Here is a 26772-nt window from a genome sequence, read left to right as displayed (position 1 = left end):
ACTGAACAATTTTGCAACCTCCGATACCAGATGGTTCCGTATCCCATGACATACATTCCCAGCAAACTAAAGTATATACATGTCCATAATAAAGTCACTTCCGTGTTAGGGGAAAAAAGACTGTTTATCGCAATAATGATATCACGAGTTTATTTAACACCGTGTTTCTACTTTATAAAGAGCCTCTAAATTTAATCATCACAATTGCCTTTCTCGTTCAGCCTTGAGCGACCTTGACTTTGATCGATTAAGGGACAGTCTAAAACATTAGTAATTAATTTTTTATTGTACTGATTTGTTTTATACAATCATTAGTGAAGGGTAACTGGTATGACGAGGTTATGGTCCAGAGTTAAACGCAATGGCCAGCCGCACACACGTTTAAATTTATAAATAATAACAAAGCAGTGATGTTAGATAATTTTAAAGCCGACTTGAAGTTGAAGTGGAGACAGTATTTGGCAGCGTCCTTTGGTAATGTATAGCCCTTAATTTGTGCATACGATTCTATGTAGTGTCGAAATAATCATTATTGTTTACAATATAAAAACAATAATAGTAATCTAAATAGGAATTGCTTTATGTGGATCCATTTATTTTTAACAAGTGTACAACTATAAATAAAGCTGGTAGTGTTTGTATTGATTCCTTCAATAACAAAAGGGACGATGTGATGACTAGGGAAAGGGTTATACAAAAATCACTTTATGCTATCTGAGTATCGGACTACGGTTTTTCCCATCGATACAGCCAGGCTTAACTATTTGTACCGACAATAATTGTGTATAATTTACATATAGAACTTGAATTTTGTCCTTGTTACTAGAAGCGTTAATAAAAAGATTACTTCGCTTTATGTTAACCGGTCGTCTTGTTTTTAGAGTAATAAGCATAAATACATTTATTATAATTTAAAACCCGGAATTATTTATGCGTTTTTAATTAATCACATTTATTGTCTGGGCTTTAGCACATTCGAAATTTAAATATTTTGTCGAAAATTGAATTTAGGATCCAGTGCAATTATGGAGTAAATACTTAAAAAAAATTGGTATCTTGATATACGAACTCGTGAACTTCCAAACTTCAAACCTTGCCTGTGTATAATAAATAATTAAATTTAATAGGAATATTTATAATCGTTGGAAGCAATCTTAAAGTTCCGAGACTTCACTGCCTAATGTTAATTGTCAAAATATTAGGAAACAGGAAGTTTGTAGTCACGGATATAAACCTCAGTTGCAATATGCATGTTTGAGTATCAAGGCCAACCGGTTGCTTGAGAATTAACATTCCGTCATAAAGATCATGATCAAATGTACTGCAGTTAAAGAGTAGTTTAAATAAAACTTTTCGAAAACTCTACTTTATAAAAACTTCTATCTTCTTGAACCTTCTCTAAAATTAAAAAAAAAGAAGCCAGAGACACAACCATTAAGTGTATATGAGTCTAAATTATAAATCGAGCTCTTTATAAGAACTTTTAGAATTTTTTAAAGGCACGGTGTTTCCGTAATGTTCTCTGTTCTTTGATTATAAGTTATGACATATATATACATAGAATATGACTTAAATAAATAATTCGATTGCTTTGAGTTATATTTTGACATTTGCACGATAGTTTGATATGGCTGACTGTGCCGCTTTTAATTTATCCATCCATAATATGCACCACTTTTAAGGCAAATAAATAATAATAAATTTAAAAAAATATAATAACTAACGTTTTTTAAATTAAAAAATCTTTAGTTTATCCTATTGACTGTAAATCATAAAATGTTGATCCTAATCCTTGAGAGTGATTTGCTCCAGTTCAAACAATTTGTATGACTCAATACTTGGCGATTAAAAAGAGTGGCGAGAACTTTCTTGCCAGTTCTTCTTGCCCGCTCTACGCCCTTGACTTGCGAACTGGTAGTAAATGTAAATTTACAATTAATTTTACTTCTTTTTGACGTTTATAAGTGTACTTGTTTACCTATATGAATAAAGATATTTTGAGTTTGAGTTTGAAATATATAAGAGTATAATACATAAATAAGTCGACACTGAATATTATCCTAATCATCTAAAGCAGCTTAATATATACAAAGTAACAATTTAAATAATACATAATAATAACTTGCAAGAAATAACAATTCCTTGATTTTAATAGATTATTATACACGGTTGAATTAATCATTCTATACACGTGACAAGCCTGAGCTTGCAATTGTTATAAGACCCCATAAATATACAATTTATTATGAATATTAATGATAAGAAAAATGTTTAAACGGTATAAAAACGGATAAGTTTGGTATTTGTTAGTTAAGGGGGAAATTCGGCTATTCTTTGTTTAAATTATTTGGTATTTGAGTTTTCAGTTTTCCATTATGTTTTGAAAGTTTACTTACTGTGTTTTGTTAACAATTTTCTAGTCATATCTCTCTAAAACCTGTAATTTAAGTCTCTTAAGTACAAAATCATTTTTTTTATATTAAAACTTATGTTAGTAACATAGTGGTCATACGAATTTTAGAAAGGCAAAGTGGGTCATAGCATAAAAACGGTTGGGAAGCACTGGAAGTGTTTAAACTGTGATAAAAATACAGATGAATACTTATTTAAAACTCCATTAATTACTATCTAGATGTTTATATAAACAAAATAAATTATCGAAATAAATATTGTAGCAGAGACATGACTGTTGTAGTAATAATAGTATTTGTTTTATATACATTTAAATAAATATTCGCTGACAACGATCTGTGTAAAAAAATGTTAAGCTTCGAATTAAGTTCGGTGACGGTTGTTGTATGAATATGTTCAAGTAAACACGTTGTTTGATGCTTGGTGACAACTGGCTTTAAATTATTAAAACATGAGCTTATAACTAAGATACCATTAGGGATTGGTGTTGCGACACTGGATTAACAAAAAACTAACTTGACTTATTGGAATCTACGTGACAATATCGGGAACGAGAATGTTAAATTACGATTTATGAGCATGGTAAAAACTAAAGGGATCATATTGGCTTCAAGTGTGCGATAATTGTTTACGCTTTAAATTATTAACTAATATATATATATATATATATATACATATAACGTAACTAATTTAGGTTATATAACATATGTAAAAATATAATAAATTCGTATATATAAAAACGTCGTTAACTTTTTTATATGTTTGATGTTTTAATACTTATTATTTTAGAACAACGCACAGATGAAATATATGTCAACCAAGTATAATTTGATGTTTTTTTCCAGCGAGCTATGGAAGCTTATGCACGGGCATGTCAATGGGCTGGACGTCTCCGGTCTTCCCGAAACTGCGCTCCGATAACTCGCCTCTCCCTCAAGTACCCACGTTGCAAGAGGAGAACTGGATTGGCTCCTTACTTGTGCTGGGAGGGCTACTCGGTATGTGTAGTGTAAAGTGGTTATAAAGACGCGGGTTTTCTGATTGTTTTAAATAACTCAACACGGAAGTAAGCGTTCAAGGCTTCCATCAGTTCTCACTCTTTAGTTTTCCCTAATGAGTAAGAAATTTATGTTCTACAGAAATAAATTATATTGCCAGATTCTAAGGATTTAAAGAACCTCTCAAACAAACAAATCATAGGTAAATTTGTTATAACAGTGTTTTTGTCATTGTCCATGACGACGTCTATAAGAGCATTAGCAAAGAAAGCGTTGACGAGAGAATTAAAAAAAATATGTCAACCCACCATCAGAGACTTTTCTACCACCTGAATAGCCACCCAGCTTCTCGACACCATAACAAGGGATTTAGTGTACTTTTAGCAACAATAAAATATATCACTGTCACTACAACCCTTTTTTATCAGTTTTATGATTATTTCTCAATGTAATAGGCGAGTTGGTGATCACCCTCATAAGCCTGACCCACGCTATAGATTTTTTGGGTCTAAGGCAAGCTTCACCGTTCGATCGAATGTAAATGCGCACATAGAAAGAAAGTCGGGGTCAGCCGGGGATCGAACCTACGACCTCAGGGATGAGAGTGACTTAGCCAACAATGCTAGCAATATAATAGAGAGACTGAGTGACTGATTTTTAACTTTAAATTATTTATAAAAGAAAATACAAACACAATTTGTTTTCTATAAAAAAAAATTGTGTTTGTAATATTATAATTGCAGCAAATTATAATGTATTAGTGCGGATTTTATGTACGGAATATTACACCGTAAATGTCTTTCATCACGGTGAATGCATTTTTCAAAGCGGACTAACGAATTTGCAGAGACACGCCACAGGATAACTAATATGACTCTCACTTCTGTCGTTATTTTAGTCGTCTTCAACTGCTCAAAATCGCAAGAGGTGTATCATAAACTCTTGCCTTGAGATAACCCCATAAAAAAGTCAGCTAGGGTTAAATTGGGACATCGGGTGGACACAATATGTCTCCAAAACTCCGGAAATAACGATTTTAGTGTGTCCATGGGACCCTAGCTGTAAGTTGTAAGCCCATCTTCCTGAACAAGGAAGATACACCGATACACCTGACTCGTCAATATCCTAGATTAGGGTACATTTAAACTTTAGAAACAAAGTGAATTTAATAATAACCATATAATCTTTAGTTTTTCTTTTTAGGGCCATTAATAACAGTACCACTATTAAACCGTGTGGGTCGTCGTTGGATAGTAATGGGCTCCAACATTCCGCTGCTGCTTGGCTGGCTACTTGCTGGAGTGGCCACGGACTTGCCCACGCTGTATGCTGCAAGAGTTATGTGGGGCTGTGCCACTGGCATGCAGTTTGCGAGCGTTCCGTTATATATTGGAGAGATCGCTGAGGTATATATTAGAAACTAGTCTTCTTGTTTCTCTTCTATAAAGTGACACTCTCATCGCCCACTTTAACGTCAGTTTAGAAGGTGGATAGACCAAATTAACGAAACAGCAGGTGGTACATGACAGAGAGGGGCACAGTGCAGACAGGAATGGCGGGATTTGAAGGAGCCCTTTGCCAATAACATGCACACAGATACCTAAAAAGAATGAGATTTTAAATGTGTATTTGTATAAGTGTAAAAGTATCTAATGTAAATGGCTATTGTTATTTAACAACTTATTGTATTATTGGTATTGTTTTGACACATTAAAACACATACAATAACATATTAACTCAAGACAGGCGTTTTCCTTTCTATATTCAATACAGCAAATTGTATTTATAATTTTCTTAACCTACAAAGTAATAATAAAAATGAATTTAAAACCTATTTAAAAAAGTTTGTTCCTGTGTTGTTTGAATAAGTATCGTATTGCAAAACGTATAGCTTGAGTTTACATGATTAAATGGCTATGTAAAAATATGGATACATTCATCCGTAAATTTTCAGGACAAAATTCGTGGAGCTTTAAGCGCTCTCTTCCTACTTTTCATTAACGTGGGGTTCCTGCTTGCCTACGCAATTGGCCCCTTCACCTCATACTGGGGTCTGACAGCTACTGGTGGTATCCTGTCCCTGTTCTACATTCCATTCACGTGGCTCATACCGGAGACACCTTTCTTTTTAGTTTATAAAGGTAATACATTTATTATATAGTTCAGATTAGTATAGTAAATGCATTTTTATATTCTAGCGTTGAGGAATTCATATTTTTAAACAAAGAGAATCACAGATAAGCTTAACTGTGCGCAAACAAAAGATGATCAACAGCATCTCGAGTCCAAGAATAAATACGAGACTCCGAATAATCCGACGTTGCAATAGGCATGACGAAATTTAATAAAAAAAAATAGTGTTTCAGTCAAAATGGTGAATTTCAGATTCCAAAAAAGTTTTTAGATACCTCATACACCAGTTACTTAAGTTATGAGTGTGTGTTAATTCATTAAAATCTTATTTGTAGGTAAAACCGAAGAGGCCTCTGAAGTTCTTCAGAAGCTTCGTGGCCTTTCCAAGGAGGGCGTGCAAGCCGAGCTAGACGGACTCCAGTCAATGATATCCAGGGAATTCAAGACTGAGCCCAGTATTAAAGACCTTTGGGCTACAAAAGGGAATTTGAAGGCTTTAGGTTAGTTTCAAGAGTTAACCAAAATTTATCATTGAAATTAAACGCGAACCTCTGAATTACATAAATATTTTGATCAATTTGCATTTATATTATATATATTTAAAAGAGTTTAAAGACACGTTTTTATACATACATTAATCTTGCACAGTGTCTTTTAATATCATGTCTGTGAATATTTTCTTTTCGTGATCTTCATTTCGTTTGTGACGTCATCTCTAGTGGGATTTTCGACCTTCCTGTTAACTAGTTGACCGCTTGTCCAGATATCGCATAACCACATCTGGTACAGTAAGTTTCCCACTGCTTCCCTATAGGGATATTAATGTCTAGTCTACGCAATGTATAATTATAATTTATTATATTAAATAATTAGTACATAATGTAATTAGCTAGTCTTAGATGACCTAGTTTTTCCAAATAAAATAAACCCATACAAACAAAAAATCTTTAATGTGAAAATTTTTATTTCATAATAGGTATTTGTGTTTTCCTCGCGATGCTTCTTCAGCTGTCAGGTATCGACGTACTGCTGTTCTACATGGAGGAGCTCTTGGTGAAAATTGGTACTAGAATCTCAGCAACAGATGGTACCATTATCATGGGTGTTGTTCAGGTTACTAGTCTCTACATTATACTTAGTATATTTGTCATTTAGGTTAATATAAAAGGTCATATTTATAAATTTACCATAACTTTAGCTAATGCATGGTTTCTGAGATTAATTAATAAGTTTCACATGATTTATAAGGACACAATATTAAAAGTTATTTGAGGTATAAAGTACGTTCATAAATTAAAGTGATAATTTTAAGTCGATACAGTTGCCCCTTGCCCCCTTGACGCTCTGATGGTCGAGACTAAGGGCAAACTAGACTTCAGTATAATTCAGCTTTTGACATACGGAAGTCACTGGTCTGGGCCTCAGATTTTTGTATTTATTTTATGATCATTTGTCAATTTAATAGACAAGTAGGTGATCAGTTTCCTTTGCCTGACACACGCCGTCGATTTTTTGGGTTTGGTCGCGATGTTTTCGAGCGAGCGAATGTTAAATGCGCACATAGACAGAAACTCCATTGGTGAACAGTTAGGGATATAACCTACGATCTCAGGGATGAAGGTCACACGCTGAAGCCACTAGGCCAACACTGCTAGGATGCAGAAAGAAGATATACTAAGTGTTAATTCGACTCTGAATTTTACCGTTAAGTGATGTTGGAAATATGAACAAATTTACAAACGTTCTCTATTTTTAAATTAGTTCTTTAAGCATTTATCTACATAATTAATAAAATTTTAAATAATCAGGTGGTAACTAGTTGCGTCACTCCATTGGTGGTGGACAGACTCGGCAGGAAGCTACTTATGTGGACGACTTCACTTGGACTTACAATATTCTTGGTAAAAAAATTTTTTTTAATAATTCTATGTACAAAAATTATTAAGTACGTAGGTTTATTTTACAAGTCGTAAAACTATCCTTTTTAATAATTAAATGTTAAATATCTGAACGTATACTTAATCTATCTCTCATATTAAACACTACCAAAACGTATTATTGAATTTGGGATTTCATTACAAATAAGATATCATTGAATCTTTGGTAGACTTGGCCTCTTGACAGCCGAAGTCACAACACCTAAACATACTTAATTAAATTGATTTCAATAAATTTGATGATGACTCATATAATTACTTTATTCATTCATTCATTATAAGCACAGCAGACCGTGCTCCAACTTGCTTATAAAAACATACGCTATAAAACAATATGCATAATGTTTATTTCAGGGCATAATCGGTGTGTACGCACTACTGGACTCGCACTACAAGTATAACGTAGTGCCGTATGCGTTCTTACCTTTGTTATGTCTCATTGTCTACATGGTCCTCTTCACACTGGGTAAGATCCAATTTATATAGAGATTTGTTTTTTTTGTTATGATAAAAAATATTATTAATAATGATGTTGTTTTGAATGTTTATTCCAAATTGTAGGTAATAAGACATCGTTATAGAATAATTTAATGTTTCTCTAGATTGTAAAGTACAAATATGATTTGTAGGAATAACATTTTTTAAATTTTATGTCTTGTATAAATAAAATAATGAACTGTTAGTTCAAAACTATTTTACGATATTTTTAGTTTTCGAGAATCCAGATGTTAATTGCTTCATGTAATTGATTATATAATTTTATTTTAAAGGCGTGGGTCCAGTACCATGGATTCTGGTAGCGGAGATGTTTCCACCCCGCACCAAGTGCCTCGCCAGTGGTATTGCCTCTTTCTGTTGCTGGACAGCCGGATTTGTGTGGACACGGTAATATACAAAATTATTGAAGGCATTGCTATTTTTCTACGTCCTTTGCGCCCGCTCAATCGTTTTAAGCAATTTTAAGGCTTATTGTGCTGTGATTAGATCTAACTCTTTAATAATACGAAAGCCCATTCAAATGTTATTCTATAATTCGAGCGGGTCTACTAATTTTGTCGCATCAAAACCTATCGAACCCATTTACTATAAGTTACCAATAGCTTCATCCAATGAATTTATTATAATAATAAATTTATAAAGAATTCGACTATTTTATAAGAATAGCATGTAAGTTAATAAGGTCAGAGAACAAAGTTCTTTTTTATTATTATTACCAATAGCTATTTTAAGTTTTGTTTTTACGATCCCATTTCGTAGATATTAAATCAACAGGAAAACACTATCTTTAACAGGCTTAATTTATAATTGTGAATGTTTATTGTCAAAAAATATTCTTCAGATTTTTCCGCGACGTGGCGGCCTCTTACGGTATATACACAGCGTTTTGGGTACTAGCCATTTGCTGCGGCTTCGGCTTCATATTCTCCATAAGCCCGTTGCTTCCGGAAACCAAAGGGAAAACTTTCGACGAAATACAGGACATGTTAAATAATAGGCAAGTTGCTTAGGTAATTTGTACATTTAAAATAGAAAAAAAAAACATTATTTGACTTAAATTTATTATCTATGGCATACAAAAAAGTAAAACCTTATTTGAAACAAATCATAAAGTATAAATTTTTCGAAATTTAAATATATATTTTGAAATGAAATAAATCTAACCACATTTATAATCCTTCTTTTCAGATCAAATGAAAACAAACCAGTTGACGTATAGAAGATATTAAATTATTGTTAAGTTTGTAAATTTCAGTACAATAAAACAACTAGAAATGGCTAAATATATTATTCATAATAAATCTTACAAAATAGGCATACAATATAATCTATCTCTGGAACTGTAGGGGGCAGATTCGAAGCCCCAACGCATCTTTTCCCACTTCTGCTACTCCACAAACGGTGCAAAGTTTGCCCTTATGTTCGGGGAGGAAGCTTGCTCCACAGAGGGGGCACTTTTCTTCGGGTTTCCCTCTGTATATGGGATGATAGCTAATACCACAAATACTGAAGGGGTTGTGCTCGTCGTATAGTAATTGGTGTTCATCTGAAAAGTATCAAAATTATAGTGGAACATATACATTTCGTTCGTATTTTAGTATAAAATGTTCGGCTTTTGCTTTCAGTACTGAATGTCAACTTTTCGATAAATTTTGCGAAACAATGAATTTATTGGTAGGGTTCAAACTTAGTACTACAGATTTATTATTAACGTTAATTGTACCTGGAAAGTAAAAAAGCTTCAAGATTAAACAAGATTAGTACACTGTATGGGGCCAGTCACATTTTTGCCTATTTTTTCCTACTAATAATTAACGCGAATACGTGCCTAAGGGAGCGTTCAAGTATTACGTAACGAATTGGGGGGGGGGGGGGGGGGGGGAGAGAGAGATCCTCTTGTAAAACGGTACGATGCGGGATTGAATTACGCGTTATTGTTAATATTATTTTCCACTTTCCAGTACTTCACACCACATAATGGTATGTTTTAGGTATAAGGAGTGACTGGAGGTGGTCCGGAACGTTTTACTTGCGTGACGTAATACTTGAACGCGAAAATAACACGAAATAATTATTAAGGCAATAACAAATAAAATAGCTATCTTTAGAACCAACCTGTTGGCGTTTTCTCGCAAGCCTGCAATATTTTCCTGGCCTGCTGAGCTACTTCTGGCCTCGGGCCCAGTTCCAACAATCTCCTGGCAAAGGAGGCAGCAGTTCTGAAGTTCTTCAGCTTGAAGAACATATTAAGAGCAGTTCTGAGGGTCAATATCTGATGGACGGGCTGAAGTTTGCAATGGGTGAAGTACGCGGCCATTTCACATGTGCGCTTTTGTTCCTCCAATGTGTTCTTCGGCATTGCTGGAAGGTATTTATTTGATTGGGTTATAACGTTATTAATGTTTCTATATGATATTTATACTCTGATTTTTATTCGGTAGAATTCTGACATTTCATAAGTGTTGCTACTAAAAAAGTTCTCCACTGAAAAAGGGACAAATTTATGGCAACAGAATTTTGATTTTTTTATATTTTACCTACAAAAACGTTTACGTTAAGTTTAATTACTTAATTTATTATTTTGCTGGCATGACTGCCTATTAATTCCAGGTTTAGAAAACTTAAAAAAAATATATATGTTATTTTTACTTAAGCGTTTTTTACTGTTTTTAATGAAAAAGGACGTAATTATCACTCGCCGTAAGTGTTTCCACATTTAATGGATACATTCACTAACAAATAAAATGTATGCATAGACTAAGATGTTCACTCGTATTAAAATTGAAAAATGTACCCGGCCAAAAAGGCTTGCAATCTCTGACATGTCAAAAAATGATAGCTGTCAGAATTCTACGGAATAAAAAATCAGAGTATAGAATATCAATTCTTAAGATTAATATTAACAGATATTTGTTCTTTCAAATACCAAAATGAAAAAGGATTCCCGAAAATAGATAATTAAAAGCGTATTTTACAAGATAACACTGAATAAGCTGAACACAGTCAAATTTATATTTTTTTACAAGTAAACTGGTTTAATGTTAGAGGCAGTACCCTCACAACAGATCTTCCAAAATAGTTTATGCTTTAAGAACATGTTATTTTTATATCTGAACACAGAGCTGAGAGCAAGCAGTAAGCGAATAAAGAAAAGCCATAGGCAGAGTCATTTGAAAAAAGCTGGAGCTTTTACTCGTGAAGGGGTTCCACTCGACGGTACTGACGGTAGCTAGTATATAGGATAAATAGTATAAAGTAATGTATTAAATGTAAAAAAATCTGTATATAATTATTTTTGGAAATTACACGGACTTCTTATATCAATCATTCTATAAGAAATTGCAATAATAATGCAGTACTAAAAAACAACCTTTCTCGATATAAAATACTCAATTCTATACTTAAGAAGATGTAGAAAGGATGGTGGTCCAATCTAACTAACCCAAAGGCCCCAGTACGGATGTCGAGAGGTTACATACTCATCTGTTGTAATAACTTTTTTTAATTGCGAGTGCGTTGTCGCCTTTTAGGCATTTGTAATTTTACCTGGACATTGTTTGGCGCTGACGTCATAACCCTAATCAATCGGGAGACCAATCTCACCTTTCCTAGCGGTTTCCATCTGAAGTCCAAGTAGATATTCCCGGCTGATCGCCAGCAATTGTTGCGCTTCAGCCAGCTCTTGTTTACTATCGACCAATAGTAGGGGGACAAGTCTAACGACCCGTTGCAAGCGTTCCACGGCCTCCGTGAATTTACCACTAGTTGTCAGTTGATAGCATTGTTGGAGTTGGCTCACTAGGTCATTTAGCTTTGCAGCTGAAAATTTAAAAAAAATATATTTGCTTCTTGTTTGTTATAAGCGTTACTTTTGTAACCTTGTAAAACAAAAAAATTGGCGATTAAAAAGAGTGGCTGAGAGTTTCGTGAGTTGTTCTCGTAAAAAGACAATAATTTTATCTTTGTGTGCTTGTAGTAGTAAAGACTACTAGACCAACTTCAATATTTTCTAAAAAGAAATGCTTTAAAAAAAGTAAAAAATATGACGTTACAAATTTTACACACAGAACTTTACAAAAAATTAGAGTGTAGATAATGAAACTATACTATAAAAATAAATTTAAATAGAAAATTAAAATATTGGACAGGTAACAAAAACTAATTATATATATTCATACTCACTGATAACAGGTAACAAGTCCTTGCCACTTGCTTCCTTCCAGTTCCGATGCAGGTGCGCTTGTAAAGGAGGCAACGACGCAAGAGCACTGAACATCACGCGACCACAGGAGTACATGGATAGCATTGTTTCGGAGTATGGCTCGAAATTCACTATACCAACTTGCTCGTTTAGTAATCTGAAATTGTTTTCAATATGAAGTCTATAAAAGAGCAACTGCAATATAATTTGTCTTACAAGTAGCATTAGACCAGAGCGCGCAAATTTTTAAGTACCCTCGTGTATGTGTAAAACCTAGCGACCTACCGACATTTCCAAAGGTAAACAAAAAATTATATTATCGATCATTTACAACTATTTAGTAAGGATTAGTCACATAGTTGTATTATGTAGTATTACTTAGGTCAACAGTATAGTTATTTTTGTTGTTGTCGCTTAACTTGGGGACAAACTATGATTTAGGATAATAAAATTAGTACAACCTTAAAATTTACTGTGAAAACTTATTTTTACATTACAAGTAATTTAATCTAAGATGTTGATAGTTCATTAGTAAGAATGTTCATTAAAATTCTTAGTGTTTAAGGACGTACACGCGAGCATTTCGTAAATATATATAACAATGAAAAAACGTGTACTTATGTACACGCGTTCGATGTTATACTTCTTTGGCGTAACAAGATAAAAACGTCTTAAAAAAATTTACTTTCGCCTTATTCTGCGTTTGTAGAAAAAACAACTCTAACAATAGAGAAAAATACTCTCATAATTTTTCCGTAACGCGCCAAAATAGTACAAAATCAAAAAATATTCACTATAGCTGTCAGCACTCTATTAAAGTTACGAAATCAATTAATTCATGTATATATCGATTAAAGTTTTTGTACTTAAAATTTAACACGATCTTTACGATAAGTAGTATTTGTATAAGTCAATAACATTTTATCAGTGATTTAATTAATTTCATGGTTAATTTAATGGGGGGCACTTATAACACGGGTTTTACAAGTTTAAAGACCCTTTAAAATTTGACATCTAGCATATTAGATCCCAACGTATGAGCGTTCGTAACCTACAATACTTTTCATTGTTTCTTTTCAATTTCGTGTTTTGTTTAAAATATTTACCTGAATGCGATTTCGAACTGTCCGGTAGTGACGAAATCGTGAGCCGTCTTCAATTTTCCACTAATTGCTATTGATACACCTCGTGTTGGAGCCACAAAGTACTGACCGTCTTCAGCGCCATCTATATCCGCTGAACGTATAACGATTATTAGTTTTAGCTGACAAGACTGTTAATTCCTATATCTTAGCTAAGATCCTATATATTTTTTTAGATGATAAAAACGCGAATTTCTTACTCCGTCAATAGATGGCGAGGAATTTAGCCACATCATATTACTCTCATAATTATATCATATAGTAGGTGACTAACGTGATGCGGACCACCATAGCAGCCACATCAAACGTTCAATATTTTTTACATTCTCGCTTATACACAAAGCTATCTTCATCTCCAATTCGAGTTACGGTCCTTCAAGAAAAGAACGTACCAATGCATGTAAGAGCGGCAACGCACTTGCGAGCCTTCTGGTAATGTTATTGTGGGTATGATATCACTTAACATCAGACGAGCTGCCTGTTTACTTCCTATTACATAAAAAAAGGAAAGTAAAATCGATAATGAAATTTTTTTTGGAAACTATAACTTTAAGGCCAAAAGTAGATATTCTTGATCTACTAGATCAAGGAGTAAAAGTTAAGTCGAGATTTTAAAATCTAATCAGTATTAAACACGTTGTTACCTGATACCGGCGCCAGTTCCTCTGGAAATTCTAGGTCTTCGTCTCCAACGTCCCAGCCTCCATCCTCACCCGCGTCTTCTACCTCTTCGCCTTCTTCGCCTTCCTCCTGGGTATGCATTTATCGTTTATTTAGGGCAAATATGTATATAGTTTTAAAAAAAAAACTCAAAAACGTTTTTGCATTTGAGCAGGATTGGCACTTTTATGCTCAAGGTCGTAGGTTCGAACCCTAGCTGTGCACCAATGGACTTTCTTTTACCACGCGCTCGCACCGTGAAATAAAGCATTGTGAAGAATCAGGCAGGCTTAAAAAGGTTGTAGCGCCACTAGTTTTTTATTCATTTAGTAGTAATCTAACCAAAGTAAGCTAACGCACATGCATATTATAAAAGAAAACACGTAGACAATACACAAAGCCAAAAAAAATATAAACGAAATGTATGAAACAGAAAACATAACTATCCTAATAGACAAAAAGACAACTTTTCTTAAACAAACAACAATTAATAATATAAAGACCTAAATTGTTACAGCAACACACAGTCAAGCTCTTCCCGCTTCTTCAAATATTTCCTCACATCTTCTTCGGTAAGAAAAATATCAACATCATCATGATTAGTGTCGTTTACAACCCGAAACATTGGCGAATTACTCCGATAATTCGTGTACGAGGTACATAGAACAATTGCGAATCTTGTCGCATACGGTGGAGGGATTCTTGGAGAAATTAACGACAGCAAATACGGCCACCTATCCGCCCATTAAGAATAACGTGCATCATGGCTACTCCGCCGAAACACCGAGTCTAAATATATTTTCATGAATCCGTATAGTATTGATTACAGATAATATTTTATGTAGTATGTAGAGACCATATGTAATTTATTATTTATTATAGTTCAAAAAATATATTTACCTTTTCATCGTCATCTCCCCATGCCCCGCCGGCCTCGAGCGGCTCCTCAACGTCCGCTGCGACGCCCGCCACTCCGCTTGTCTCTCCGCTCGTACCTGCCCTAGAGGCCGCCGCCACTTCGAAGAAACTCCTGCAATAAGAAATAATTAAAGAGACGTTTTATAAAAACAATTTATAAATCGTCCCTATGAACACGACTAATAGAAAACAGATTTTATTAAAATTAAATAACTGTAAGAATATGTATTTTGGAACGCAACCAATTTTTTGTTCCAGATTATGCCACTAGAAGTCCTTTAATTACTTCTATTAATTTCGGACTGTAACTGTATAATCTCAGAATAAATTGTATTCGCTAAACATCCACGTACATTCTAACAATAACGCCAAATATAAAAAAATAATGATTTGGCGTTTTATAATATTATGAATGTATGAATTATTGATTCGTTTGGAGGAGTTATTACGCTATAGGTTTTTAAATTGACTTATTGATTGCATAGCATAGCACGAGTTGAACATGACGTAAAGACCCGACAGGTAGCGCAAGTTAGGCTGTATTGACCAAGAGCAAACAACGTATATGGCATGAGACGTTGAGGTATTTGCTACCGCGGCTAATAAATGGACTACCTGGTCAGTTATTAGATAACCTAACGTTAACCAACATAAAAAGTAAATTCAAAAATTACTTTTATATGCATTTGTCGCGCTCGTATAAATATAACTACAGTTTTTCTAATGTAACATTATATTATTGTGTAAAATAAATAAATTAAAAAAAAGGAATTCCTATTGCCTAACCAACCTAGGAGTCCCAGCACCTCTCTTTCGAATTCTTCGCAATTTTAACGGATTGAACAGTGCTTATCCGAGCTGGATATATTCGGTAGTGGGCTGATCGGTTGTAGAGAAAGCATTGTTGTCTAGAGAACCTAAATCGCTGTTTTGCTGATGTTTTTTTTTATTTCTATTCTTTTCCACTTTTCCAAAAAAATCTGCTAATTTTATTATGTGCTTATTTTATCTTGTATATGTTTTAGTTGTAATTTTTTTTAAACACTTATGTTTACTTCAATTGTCATACATTTTAGATGGAAGATTTTGTACAATATGCAGTAGATTTAGTACTATGTATGCAATATGCAGTAGATTTAGTACTATGTATGATGTGGTAAACTTCAATAAATTAATAAAAATAAATTATAATTTTATTATAACGAGTATAATATTTTGCATTTCTCGACATAGGCGAATGGTTAAAAAAAACGAAGTCGTTTGAATAATGAATATCTCACTTACTTAGAGACAGCCAACAAGGGCCAGTTACTCTGCGCACGCACTACTGGTAGAGGTGGATGCAGACCCCTCGCTTTGGGGTTTGGTTCCGGGATGGGCAAACCGGCAGTTTCTAACGCTGCTTTTAATTGTTCAGCTTCATCATTTTGCTTGAAGTTTATAGCCGTCAGGTAGGCCAAGGATATCTGATGATTGAATAAGAAGACAATTGTTTAATGATACTGACATTAAGATATAATAACTAACATACATATATGTAAATTTGTATTACATCTAAACTTTTTTTTATAGAACAGGACACCTTTTTTATAGAAGAAGCACACCTGATGTTAAGTGATATGGAGACTCTCCATATCGGCTCGCGAATGCCGACCTATAAAATTGCTGCTAAAAATCGATTACGACAGATACCTAATTAAAAAAAATAATATAGAAACTAAAATAGGGAAAGAAAAATAGGGATATCATTATTCAACATTGACGCAAGGTCGCTAGTAAATGGTAGTAATAAATATCTATTGAGATTTTTAAATAATATATATTATTGACAATTGTAAAAAAAATATCTTCGAGCAGAAAAGTGAGATTGAGATATTTCCTATCAATCTAATTATATTCACGATTAACAATTGCAATCACAGTTAATGTAAATAATAATAAAAGTATAAAACAATATTTAATCACCTGTCCGGCATTCTTCAAAAGTCTTATTCTCTCTTTGACATCTCCAAGTAAAAGTGCGCCTTGGAACTGCGCAGACACATCTTTGCGTATTTCCGCGATTTTCATCATCTTTCGCAGCTTTTCGAGGTTGCCAGTAATCAAATACAGGAATGACAACTTGTCAAAGTTCTTTGTGCGTTGGTAACACATTTCTACAATCTGTAACAAAATAAAAATTTACCCTCTCATCCATCTCTTTTCACAACAGCGAAAACACAATATGAAAGGTAAAGACCATAGAGCACTTTCGTTAGAAGTGAGCAATTAGTCCGATTTAGTTTTGTTAGTGTATATTGTTATAGTAAATGTAGGTTATTTTAAAGCATCTGGTAACCGAGTGGTAACGATGAGAAAGATTGGTACGCCAAGCCATTGAAATAAAAAAAAACACCCGAATTTCAATAGAGAAGACAGCCTAAAAATATCAAACACCTGGGATCCAATAATATCTAAATTAAAACCCCAAGACAAACAATCTGCGAAAATAGAGGACACCGTGAGTCATTTCTGCAAAAACCCGTCATCTTTTAGTCGATACCAACTCCGGGGAGATAGATACAGATAACACAACTTTCTCTACAGCTGTGTACTTTTGACATTCAACACCTTTTGTCTTCAGTCACCGTGACCACGCACGATGTAAAGCACACAAAACGTCGGAAAATTTAAAATTATGTAAAATAATTATAAGTGTATAATAATACAAATAGATTTAATCCGGTTAAAAAATTGTTTTCTTACAACGAGTATGTTTAGTAGCCTTAATCATTTAATTTATTTATTGAATAACAACTCCTTGCATTAAGTTTTCACCCTAGTAACGGCAAAATAAATACTATAGAGATAGTGCGTGAATAATTTAGGTGCAATTGAACATCTAGAGATTATTAACACATCACAGTTTCAATATGTAACTCGTTAAAAAGAACAAAAAAAGTTAGTTTACCTGATGATTACCGGTAGCAAGTGCGGCTTTTGCCAACTGGTCCCACGCATCTGGCTCGTCTATGCTCTTAGCCGCTTCCAACGCGACTTCGATGTTCCCACATTGTAGTGCCAAAGACAGACGTGTACGGGCATCTTTTACAAAATGTAGTGCCACTTCAGGGTAACCTATAAAATCATTTAAACAGATTTAAATCATGTCGATCTCACTAGTTTTGTTATGACAGTTAGCAACGCAGTGTTGGAAGTGGAAGCGCGCTTTTAATAAACGGTTAGGGTGAAGGGATTACTATTAACTGCCTATTATTACTATTAACTGATGCTGCCTGGCGATGGATCATTAATCCCAGAGGTTTGTAGATTAAGTGAATAATCAAAATATAATTCATACCTATACGTATGTGTAACGCCAATAAATAATACTTCTAAATTTAAATTTACTACCACTTATCCAATCAACGAATAGACGATATTATTAATAATTATTTTACAAAATTCTTATTAGGAGGTGCAACTATTACACTATCCTCCTTATGAAGTTTCCATGGAAGTACTTTATATATACGCGTGTATTATATTTATTTAACATATATATGAGTTGCCTATTTAGGCATTTTAAACTAAACTAACTAAAGAAAAAGAAAAAAATATTCATAATTTAGAATTATGTAAATAACTATAAGTTTTAATAATAATACATAGCTTTAATCCGTTCAAAAAGTGTTTTTCTTAAACTAACTAAAATTAAAATATTTAATATTAAAAACCGTACAAGAAAAAAAACATCAAGAAACAACAAATAAATTAATAATAAAATGCTAAAATATACTATTTTTATACCTACGTAAAGTATTTATAAAATACCTTTCTCCTGTAAGTAGCCAATGATGCTCTGTCCCACCAACTTTGCCGTTCGTACCATGTGTAGTACTTGATCGTATTGACGCGTCACCAGTGCTAGTTTAAACCTATAATAAATAGTACATAAGTACATATAGCAGTCGATCATGATAAATTCCGTAGACGCATATTTTTTCTCTAGAAAATTCCACAATCCGAAAATATTTTTATAATTAAGCTAAATACTTATTCCATTCAAAGTACTGTGTATTTTCTCGAAACTCTGGGTTGAGACAAAATCACTTTGCGACAAGTGCGACAACGTCAAACGTATTTATATGGTCACGTGACCGAGCTGTCATTTATGAATGCCATTCACGCTTGCTATTCAATTCGATTCATAATTCGGTTAAAAATAATTGAAGTTTGCTGTTACTTCAAAATGAAAACAATTGCTTGTTGCAGGATGGACTCATGTCCAGCTTAATAGATAATATAAAAAAATGTGAGCGTGTACTAGTGTACACAGGTAAGAAGTAAAACCTTTTTATGACCTTATTTTTCGAAAAAAATATTTACTATATGCAATTTTACAGAAATTGGTTAGTAAAGTTAAATTAGATTAAGTTTAACAAAAGGCTTATTTATTATCAAAGACATGAATACAAGTAATACAATTATACATTCTACTACTAAGATTATTACAGAATTTCATTAATTGTAATAGAATTATAACTATCATTGTTATCGTTATTATATATTTTTGTTATTAATGGTTTCGAATCTCTTCGAATCAAACGTGGTAGGGACAGGAAAAAGATGGCGCGTAACGGAAAAAATGTGACGCGTAACCAAAAAATGTGACGGTATTTTTTTCCAACGCCCATAGTTTCAATTCATAAAATGCTAAACGGACGCAGATATATATCGGTCGATATATATTCAAATTGAGCTATGAGAGAAAAGAAATGAAGGTATAACAAATTTAACTTTAATTTCGGAGATTCTAAAATAATTTAAGTTGGATGTGTCCAGTTAAGTAGGAATATCTTTATGATTTAGTTAATAATACAGGTATAGTTTAAATGGTTGTCAAAAAAATTCGAGATAATCTTACCTATATTCCGTGGGATCGATTGTAAGTATTTTTGGTCTCGCCTCACGATCCAAACAAACAACTTTAGCTGCGCCCTCTTGTGGCAACACTTTCACTACGTATACGGGCACATCCAGCGTTCGTATTATGCCGAAGTCACTAAAATTGTATAAATAATAATATAGCAAACAAATATAGCTTTTTATACTCTTACAAGACAATTGCGAACCATTAGCAAGTAGTAGCACAAAAAGATTATAGTATTGAAAGAAGCCAGTCGTACCAGATATTAAAAATCCTGGACTCATAAATCGCCCACATTTCGTAAAAAATACTGACACAAACTTACGACAGACACACGTTTAAACACGTTGTTGACTTCAAAACAAAAGTGAGCCAAATATGTATGAGCTTACCCATCTTTGCAGCAGTACTTAATATGGTTAGACGTAGTGTATATGAACACTGGCTGCGGGGTGGAGTCATCAAACGCACCAGACTTTACTCTGGCACCCTCTGTGATTGTGCACAATTGCTGGAGTTTCTTTGTGCAAATGGTCACTGTGTGTTTACTTAAGAATGCCACTAAAGTCATATCAGAGTTCCATATTGCGTAGCGGCATTTTGGGATTTTTACCTAAAATATAGGTAAAAATATATAATTACGATGGCAAGTTACTAACTTATTTATTTCGAACTGTTTTTGACGTTTTTTTATATAAAAAAAATAACGTAATACAAATTTTTTAAATAATTTTCATTTTATATGTATAATTAAGAGCCTAGTTAATTACGTTAACTTACTTTTAGGTAAAAGTTGAAATATACGTATGCCATATTTCAATGATCAACTCGGCTAATATTTTTTTTAAATATTCTATGTGTATATAATATTATATAGGTAACCTCTACATATGTATAATAACTCTTAAATGGTATTAACCTCTATAAAATACCGTGGCGTCTTATACCAGATTAATAGGAATAATTGTGTATTATTATTATTACTTTTCCAATACTTATAGAGATAAAGAAGTTTGCCGGTATCTGTACTAAATAATCAAAAACCTAAAACTAAGCCTTTTATCAGAAATACATAGTTTAAGTGTAACTTACAGAACCAACAATTGTCTTCTGTTGCACATCCAATAGCTGTACGCAATCTGGTTCACGCAAAAACAGCATACCAGTTCCCGCATACATTATTTCATCACAGTTGGGAGTCGCTGTCTTCTTTGATGCTTCGTTCTTTAGGTTTTTGATAATCAGCTGAAAAGACATATGAAGTAAATAAATATTTAAACGCCCTTATTAATAAACATCAGTCTAATTGCATTCTTTTAACTATACTACGTCTGTCTCATTCTATCAAATTATATTTTGGCTGCGATAGAAAGAGATAAAGGACTTTAGTATTGTATTTGGTTAACATAGCTTTTACACATTGAAAGGAGACAATTTTTTAACCGGATTAAAGCACGCGAAACGTCGGAAAAAATTTAAATTTAAAATTATGTAAAATAATTATATGTTTATAACAATACAAATAGCTTTAATCCAATTAAAAATTGTTTTCTTTTAATTAACTTTAGTTGAAACGGTGAAATTGTTTTTTTTTTTGTTATTTTTATTGTACGTCAGAAGGGTCTGGTCACCCACAACATGGGAAAGTTTAAGTGTGAGGCATCTGTAAACCAATCCAATAATAGAGGTGTAATTAATTATTTGGACTAAATATATTTTTAAGGGGTTTATCATTCACATTTATTTATGATCTGACAGATTTATCATGGTTAGAATGATTTTATTAGAAACATATCAATACATATAGTATATGTATTTTCTTATAAGTGGTTGTGTTAAGTTAAACTGACTTCATAAAACATTATCACTTTGCCTGTTACAATTTAAGCTTCCAACGAATAAATTTAACCATCAGTATGTATGTTAGTTAGTTAGCATCCAAATTTTGTTCGGAATATTTTTACGTAATAAATCGACGAACGCCGGCTGTACGCACGAAAAAACATGACTCATTGTCCCGTTACGCTCATTGTACGCATGCGCCACATCTATCACTCTTCAACTCGAAGACTTAAGAATGCAATCATTTCATCAATGTTTTGTTATGACGCTGTCACGTTAAACTATCGTCCATTAAATGACTTTACAGACAACCATTTTTTTTTTAAATTTAAATCAGGCTTTCCATTTAAATATCCATATTAATAATAATAAAGTAATCCATACCCCCTATAGACCATGGAACACACACTCACAAAGCAGCCTTCAGTTCATAGATTCACTGGGTATCGAAGTTTATTCCTACCTGATTATTCTTCTCTAATGCAGCAAAGCGATTCCTGGCGATCCAAACGGCAGCGGTCGCCTGTCCCTTCTCTGGCTCTGATGTCGCATCGCCTCCTTCCCTTGGAACTTGGTACAATTCGTACGTCCAATTATCTCCAATGCGCCACGTGAGTAACATGCTGAACTCAGCGTGGTTTAGAGACATACTGAAAAATTTGACACCGCATTAATTCGAAAATCGAATAAATTTTGTTTCCTTCCGGTTCAAGGCCAAATTGCTTGAAATCTGACCGCTACAGGTCGAAATAGTTACGAGTAAATTCAGTAAATATGTTCCCTCAAACAACACCTATGCCTCTCTTTAAGAATACCTCGACTATATACATTATGGTTTAATACCTCTATAACTATGGATGTGATTACGACCGTAAATAAGACTTGGCTTAAAGGTCTCGTTACCAGGCCATAAAATTATAAAAAAAAAAAAAACTATAACTAAGATAAAAGATAGGCTCTAAGTTATATGGAATAAATGTTTCTCGTTAACAAAATTCACCAAGTCAAAGTGTTATTATTCTTCTCAACAAGGAATTTAAAATTTACCTGTGTGGTTGAAATCTTCCGCTTCCCTTGATTTCCATTACGGGGGAATCTTTATTCGTCTGCATATCCAGTTTACGCAATTGTCTAAAACAAAATTACGAAACATTAAAAAATATACATTTCACTCAAAGTCAAAAATCATTTATTCATATAGGCAACACAATGTACACTTATGAACGTCAAAAAAAGAAATATACATTAAATGCTTCTAATTTTACATTTACTGCCAGGGCGTAGAACGGAAGAGAAGAACTGACAAACTCTGCGCCACTCTTTTTAATTGCCAAGTTTTTTTTTTGTTTTACACAAAGTTTGTAAGGAGCTGCAACTTACACCATATTCCACATGACATATTAAGTAATAAATAATAATAGTATAAATTAAAAACAAAGATTTGTTAATACTATTTCCGAATATACATACTATATATATTTCAGTTAAAAAATAAGATTAATTAATTGACAAAAATTCATGAAACATACTGTTATAGTTTCTTTATTTTTTTACCTTTCTTTAATATAGAAGAGCATATTATTATGAACAGCATATGCTGGTCTTTCTCTTCGCAGCTTAAAGAGAATCATACCGGCGTCATGTCCCGCTGCAAACAAGTTCAAGGTTGGATGGGACGATAGCACCCAGTATCTGTAATTAATGTTGAAAATGCTTGGCTAAAAGTTCATATATTAAAACTTATTATATAATTTAAAAAGATTTTTAAAGTTTATTTCAATATAAATATTTATTTGACTAATATGCCACCTACAAACAACTCATGCTCCGGACACAATTTTAAAAATAAATATTAAACTATGCTATGCAAAACCAACTTCTTGACAAATACGTGTTGTTCTTTTAACTGTACTAATATTTTTGGAACTATTATGCAATATTTAATAATGTCTTCGAAATAGGATTTTTTTATTTAAATTGGATCGGATTGAAGCTTTGTATGCTATAAACTTATAATTATTTTACATAATTTTTCCCGACACTTCGCATGCTTTACAGCAAATGTCCAAAAGAATCACAGCTGTAGAGAAAGTTATATTATCTGTATTTATGTCCCCGGAGTTGATATCGACTAAAAGGTGAAGGGTTTTTGCAAAAATTACTCACGGTGTCCTCTATAGAGGACATACATACATTTAATCCGTTAAAAAAGTGTTTTGTTTAAATGTGTAAAAGTTATGTTAATAAAAGACAATACTAAATTGGATCGTGTGATTTCTCCAATCACATATGTTGACTGAATGAATTACTGCTTTCTTAACGTCGCTATACTAACCGTTCATGTTCTCGTCGAAATGTATTCATGCAGACACGTTTCGGCAAGTCCCATACTCGGATTGATTTGTCCTCACTATTGGACACTACAAGCTCGTTTCGCGCGTGGAAAAGCGCGCATGATACGTTGTTGTAGTGACCACGGAATGTGTCTACCTCCCATGCCTGAAATAAATATATACGTAAGAAATATTTCTCTAAAAATACATATATAAATAAAGCTTGAATTATCATTTCGCCAGTGGCTTGGATATAAATAAATAAATCAATGGCGGCACAACCTTGTTAGGTCTGGGCCTGAGATTTCTGTATCTGTTTCATGATCATTTGTATATTGAATAAGCAAGTAGGTGATCAGCCTTTTGTGCCTGACACACGCCGTCGACTTTTTTGGGTCTAAGGCAAGCCGGTTTCCTCACGATGTTTTCCTTCACCGTTCGAACTAATGTTATAGCTTGGATATCATAAAGTAAATTTCTTTCATCGCCCGATTGGATATGGTAGAAACAATTGTGCATCTTTTTTACTTATAATATCTCAATTTAGACTTCATGTTTATACACTGTACAATAATACATATTATGATATCACTACTGAACAACGAAGCCATAGAACTTATTTAAATTCTTTTATTTTTTGAAATTTTATTTACCTTTGCATCATTCATTCTCCATAGCTTGACTTGTCTGTCATCTGCAGCAGAAACTATTAATGGTAATTTAGGGTGGAATGCTGCCCAGTTTACTCCTCGGTCATGGCCTTCTAGTACATGTTTGACAACTGCATCTGCCTGTTATATACAATTGATTAATATAGATGGAGACTGCCACTTTACACCCATTGCATTATTGCCAAGCCCCTTTGTAGGCATACACAAATCCCATGTTCATCATAATTTAATGAAATATTTACAAACACAGAAGACAAACATAAAAATTTAATTTCATATATAGTTTACATACATGTAGTAACAGACTATTTGCATACAATGATCTGTAGACAATAGGTAGAGTGGGGTTTGGTCTGGTAAGATTTTTTGGAAGCTGGAAAGTGATAGACAACTTATCAAACAAGATGTAAAGAGTTTTGTCTAAGAAAAACTTTATTCACATAACAATTACTCATATTCCAGGCAACACATAATTGATTTAAAAAAACAGTAGTAATGGTAGGAGTTTACCTGTCCAAACAAATCAGTTGCCTGTGGGTTTCTCAAATGATCAGCCAGGCCACTAGGACCAGGAGCCACACTTTTTTTTCTCAACCCTGAGAAGTCCCAAACACGGACTGACTGGTCCAATGAAGCCGATACAAGTAGATCTTCAGTGGGGTGGAATTGTGCACACATCACATAGTGGTTATGGCCTGTGAGAACACTTATGCATTGCCGGGATTGCCAGTTCCAAATTCTAATAGTCTGAAAAAGATATAATGAAGCTGTAAGCAATTTCTAAGTGTAGGGGGGGTCTAAATTATAGGATATATATGATGAGGGATAGAATAATTATATTTATAGAATATTATGTATCAAACCTGATCATCAGAAGCACTAAGAATCCAAGGGTACTCATGGTGAAAGAATGTAGTCCTAATATAATCCAAGTGTCCCAAAAGAGTAAAAAGGCATCTTCTTTGCTTATAATTCCATATCTAATAATAAAAGATAAATAAATTAGACATCAAAGATGTAAAATGTATGGTAAAGGTATGTTAGATTATCCTAGAAGTTATTACTCTGATCTGTTTGTGTTTGATTATCTTTCATATAAAGTAACTTTACAAGAATGTATAAAGATTCAAAAAATATGAAACTCAATAATAACACCAATTCAACTTATGTATAAATACAGATTCATAATTTTTGGTTATTAATTTTCCAGCAGTGGTCCCAGAACACTGAAAATTGTCTAGTAGGTGTGCCAACAAAACATGAAAAGCAGTTAAATGCATTCCTATAGAAAATATATATATATATTACCTAGGATTAAGGTGCATGCACCTTTCAATAATATGATAACAATAAACCTGTACCGTAGAGCCTAACTAAGTAAGGAGCAACTAAGAAACATGTAAAGTCAGTTTGTTTCTGATGTTCCGTAAAACAAACCTTGATTTTATAGTCATCACCTCCAGATACAAATAAGGGCTGCTGAATATGGAAGCAGATACCACGAACAGGGCCGTCGTGCTCATCAAATTTCTCCAATAGGGTACACATACGATAATCCCACAGCTGAATTACACCATTGTGTAAACTAGCTAAGACCCATGGACGTTTAGCATGAAATGAAATTCCTTTTACCCGCGCCGACTTTGTTTCAAACTTTGTCAACATTTTAAGGACAACTGTAGCGTAATTCTAATTTATTTTCTCTAAAAATATTGCCGAAATATTTTAACAATACGCAAGCAGTTTCGTGCATGTCAACGTCAACTTGGCTGACGTGACACGTTTAACATAGTGATGTAAAATGTAAAGGTATATATGTTTAACTAGAACTATATGTTTATAGAACTTTGTGATTCTGTACTGGCCAACAGAGAAACACTCTCGATGGATTTTGACATAAGGGAACTCCCGTACTTCGCGCTGATTCGATGACAATTGATGATTGATGATCAACGCCCCAAATTTAAGGGAAATCGAGATGTCCAGTGGGCTTGAAAACGGCTTTCTATATAATTTATATGAATCCTGTAAACCAACTAATAAATGAAACCCAATGTAAACTATAAGCGTGGCTATAATTTACACCCCAACATCGAAATAATTGCTCAGCGGTATATA

At 33.4% G+C, this 26772-nt stretch overlaps 2 protein-coding genes across 3 annotated transcripts; one reads left to right on the top strand and one right to left on the bottom strand.

Annotated features, from left to right (window-relative positions):
- The first annotated feature begins 335 nt into the window (after positions 1-335).
- On the top strand, positions 336-9261 carry LOC123719945 (facilitated trehalose transporter Tret1-like). 2 transcript variants are annotated; one of them, XM_045676290.1, is made up of 11 exons: positions 336-474; positions 3258-3410; positions 4614-4816; positions 5365-5551; positions 5879-6043; positions 6520-6656; positions 7352-7444; positions 7835-7946; positions 8251-8365; positions 8820-8975; positions 9167-9261. In XM_045676290.1, the coding sequence occupies exons 1-11, from the start codon at positions 411-413 to the stop codon at positions 9195-9197; spliced, it is 1416 nt and encodes a 471-aa protein (XP_045532246.1). In that variant the 5' UTR covers positions 336-410; the 3' UTR covers positions 9198-9261. The 2 variants fall into 2 exon arrangements, with proteins under 2 accessions (XP_045532246.1, XP_045532251.1); XM_045676295.1 differs by having other exon boundaries at positions 8820-8988.
- LOC123719941 (coatomer subunit alpha) lies at positions 9252-26437 on the bottom strand. Its single transcript, XM_045676276.1, has 22 exons — positions 26092-26437; positions 25518-25634; positions 25165-25401; positions 24637-24774; positions 23986-24149; positions 23205-23342; positions 22698-22781; positions 22114-22300; positions 20901-21053; positions 20201-20421; positions 19806-19943; positions 18713-18816; positions 17850-18016; positions 16865-17062; positions 16184-16365; positions 14882-15011; positions 13966-14071; positions 13286-13415; positions 12161-12336; positions 11582-11797; positions 10094-10339; positions 9252-9524 (listed from the first exon to the last, which is right to left on the bottom strand). The coding sequence occupies exons 1-22, from the start codon at positions 26317-26319 to the stop codon at positions 9307-9309; spliced, it is 3678 nt and encodes a 1225-aa protein (XP_045532232.1). The 5' UTR covers positions 26320-26437; the 3' UTR covers positions 9252-9306.
- Between the last annotated feature and the right edge of the window lie 335 nt (positions 26438-26772).

The sequence above is a fragment of the Pieris brassicae genome, chromosome 1 (assembly GCF_905147105.1).
Source record: "Pieris brassicae chromosome 1, ilPieBrab1.1, whole genome shotgun sequence".
In the NCBI taxonomy this organism is placed as follows: domain Eukaryota; kingdom Metazoa; phylum Arthropoda; class Insecta; order Lepidoptera; family Pieridae; genus Pieris; species Pieris brassicae.
Note: the sequence above shows the minus strand (reverse complement) of the source record. Positions and strands in the feature narration are given on the sequence as shown.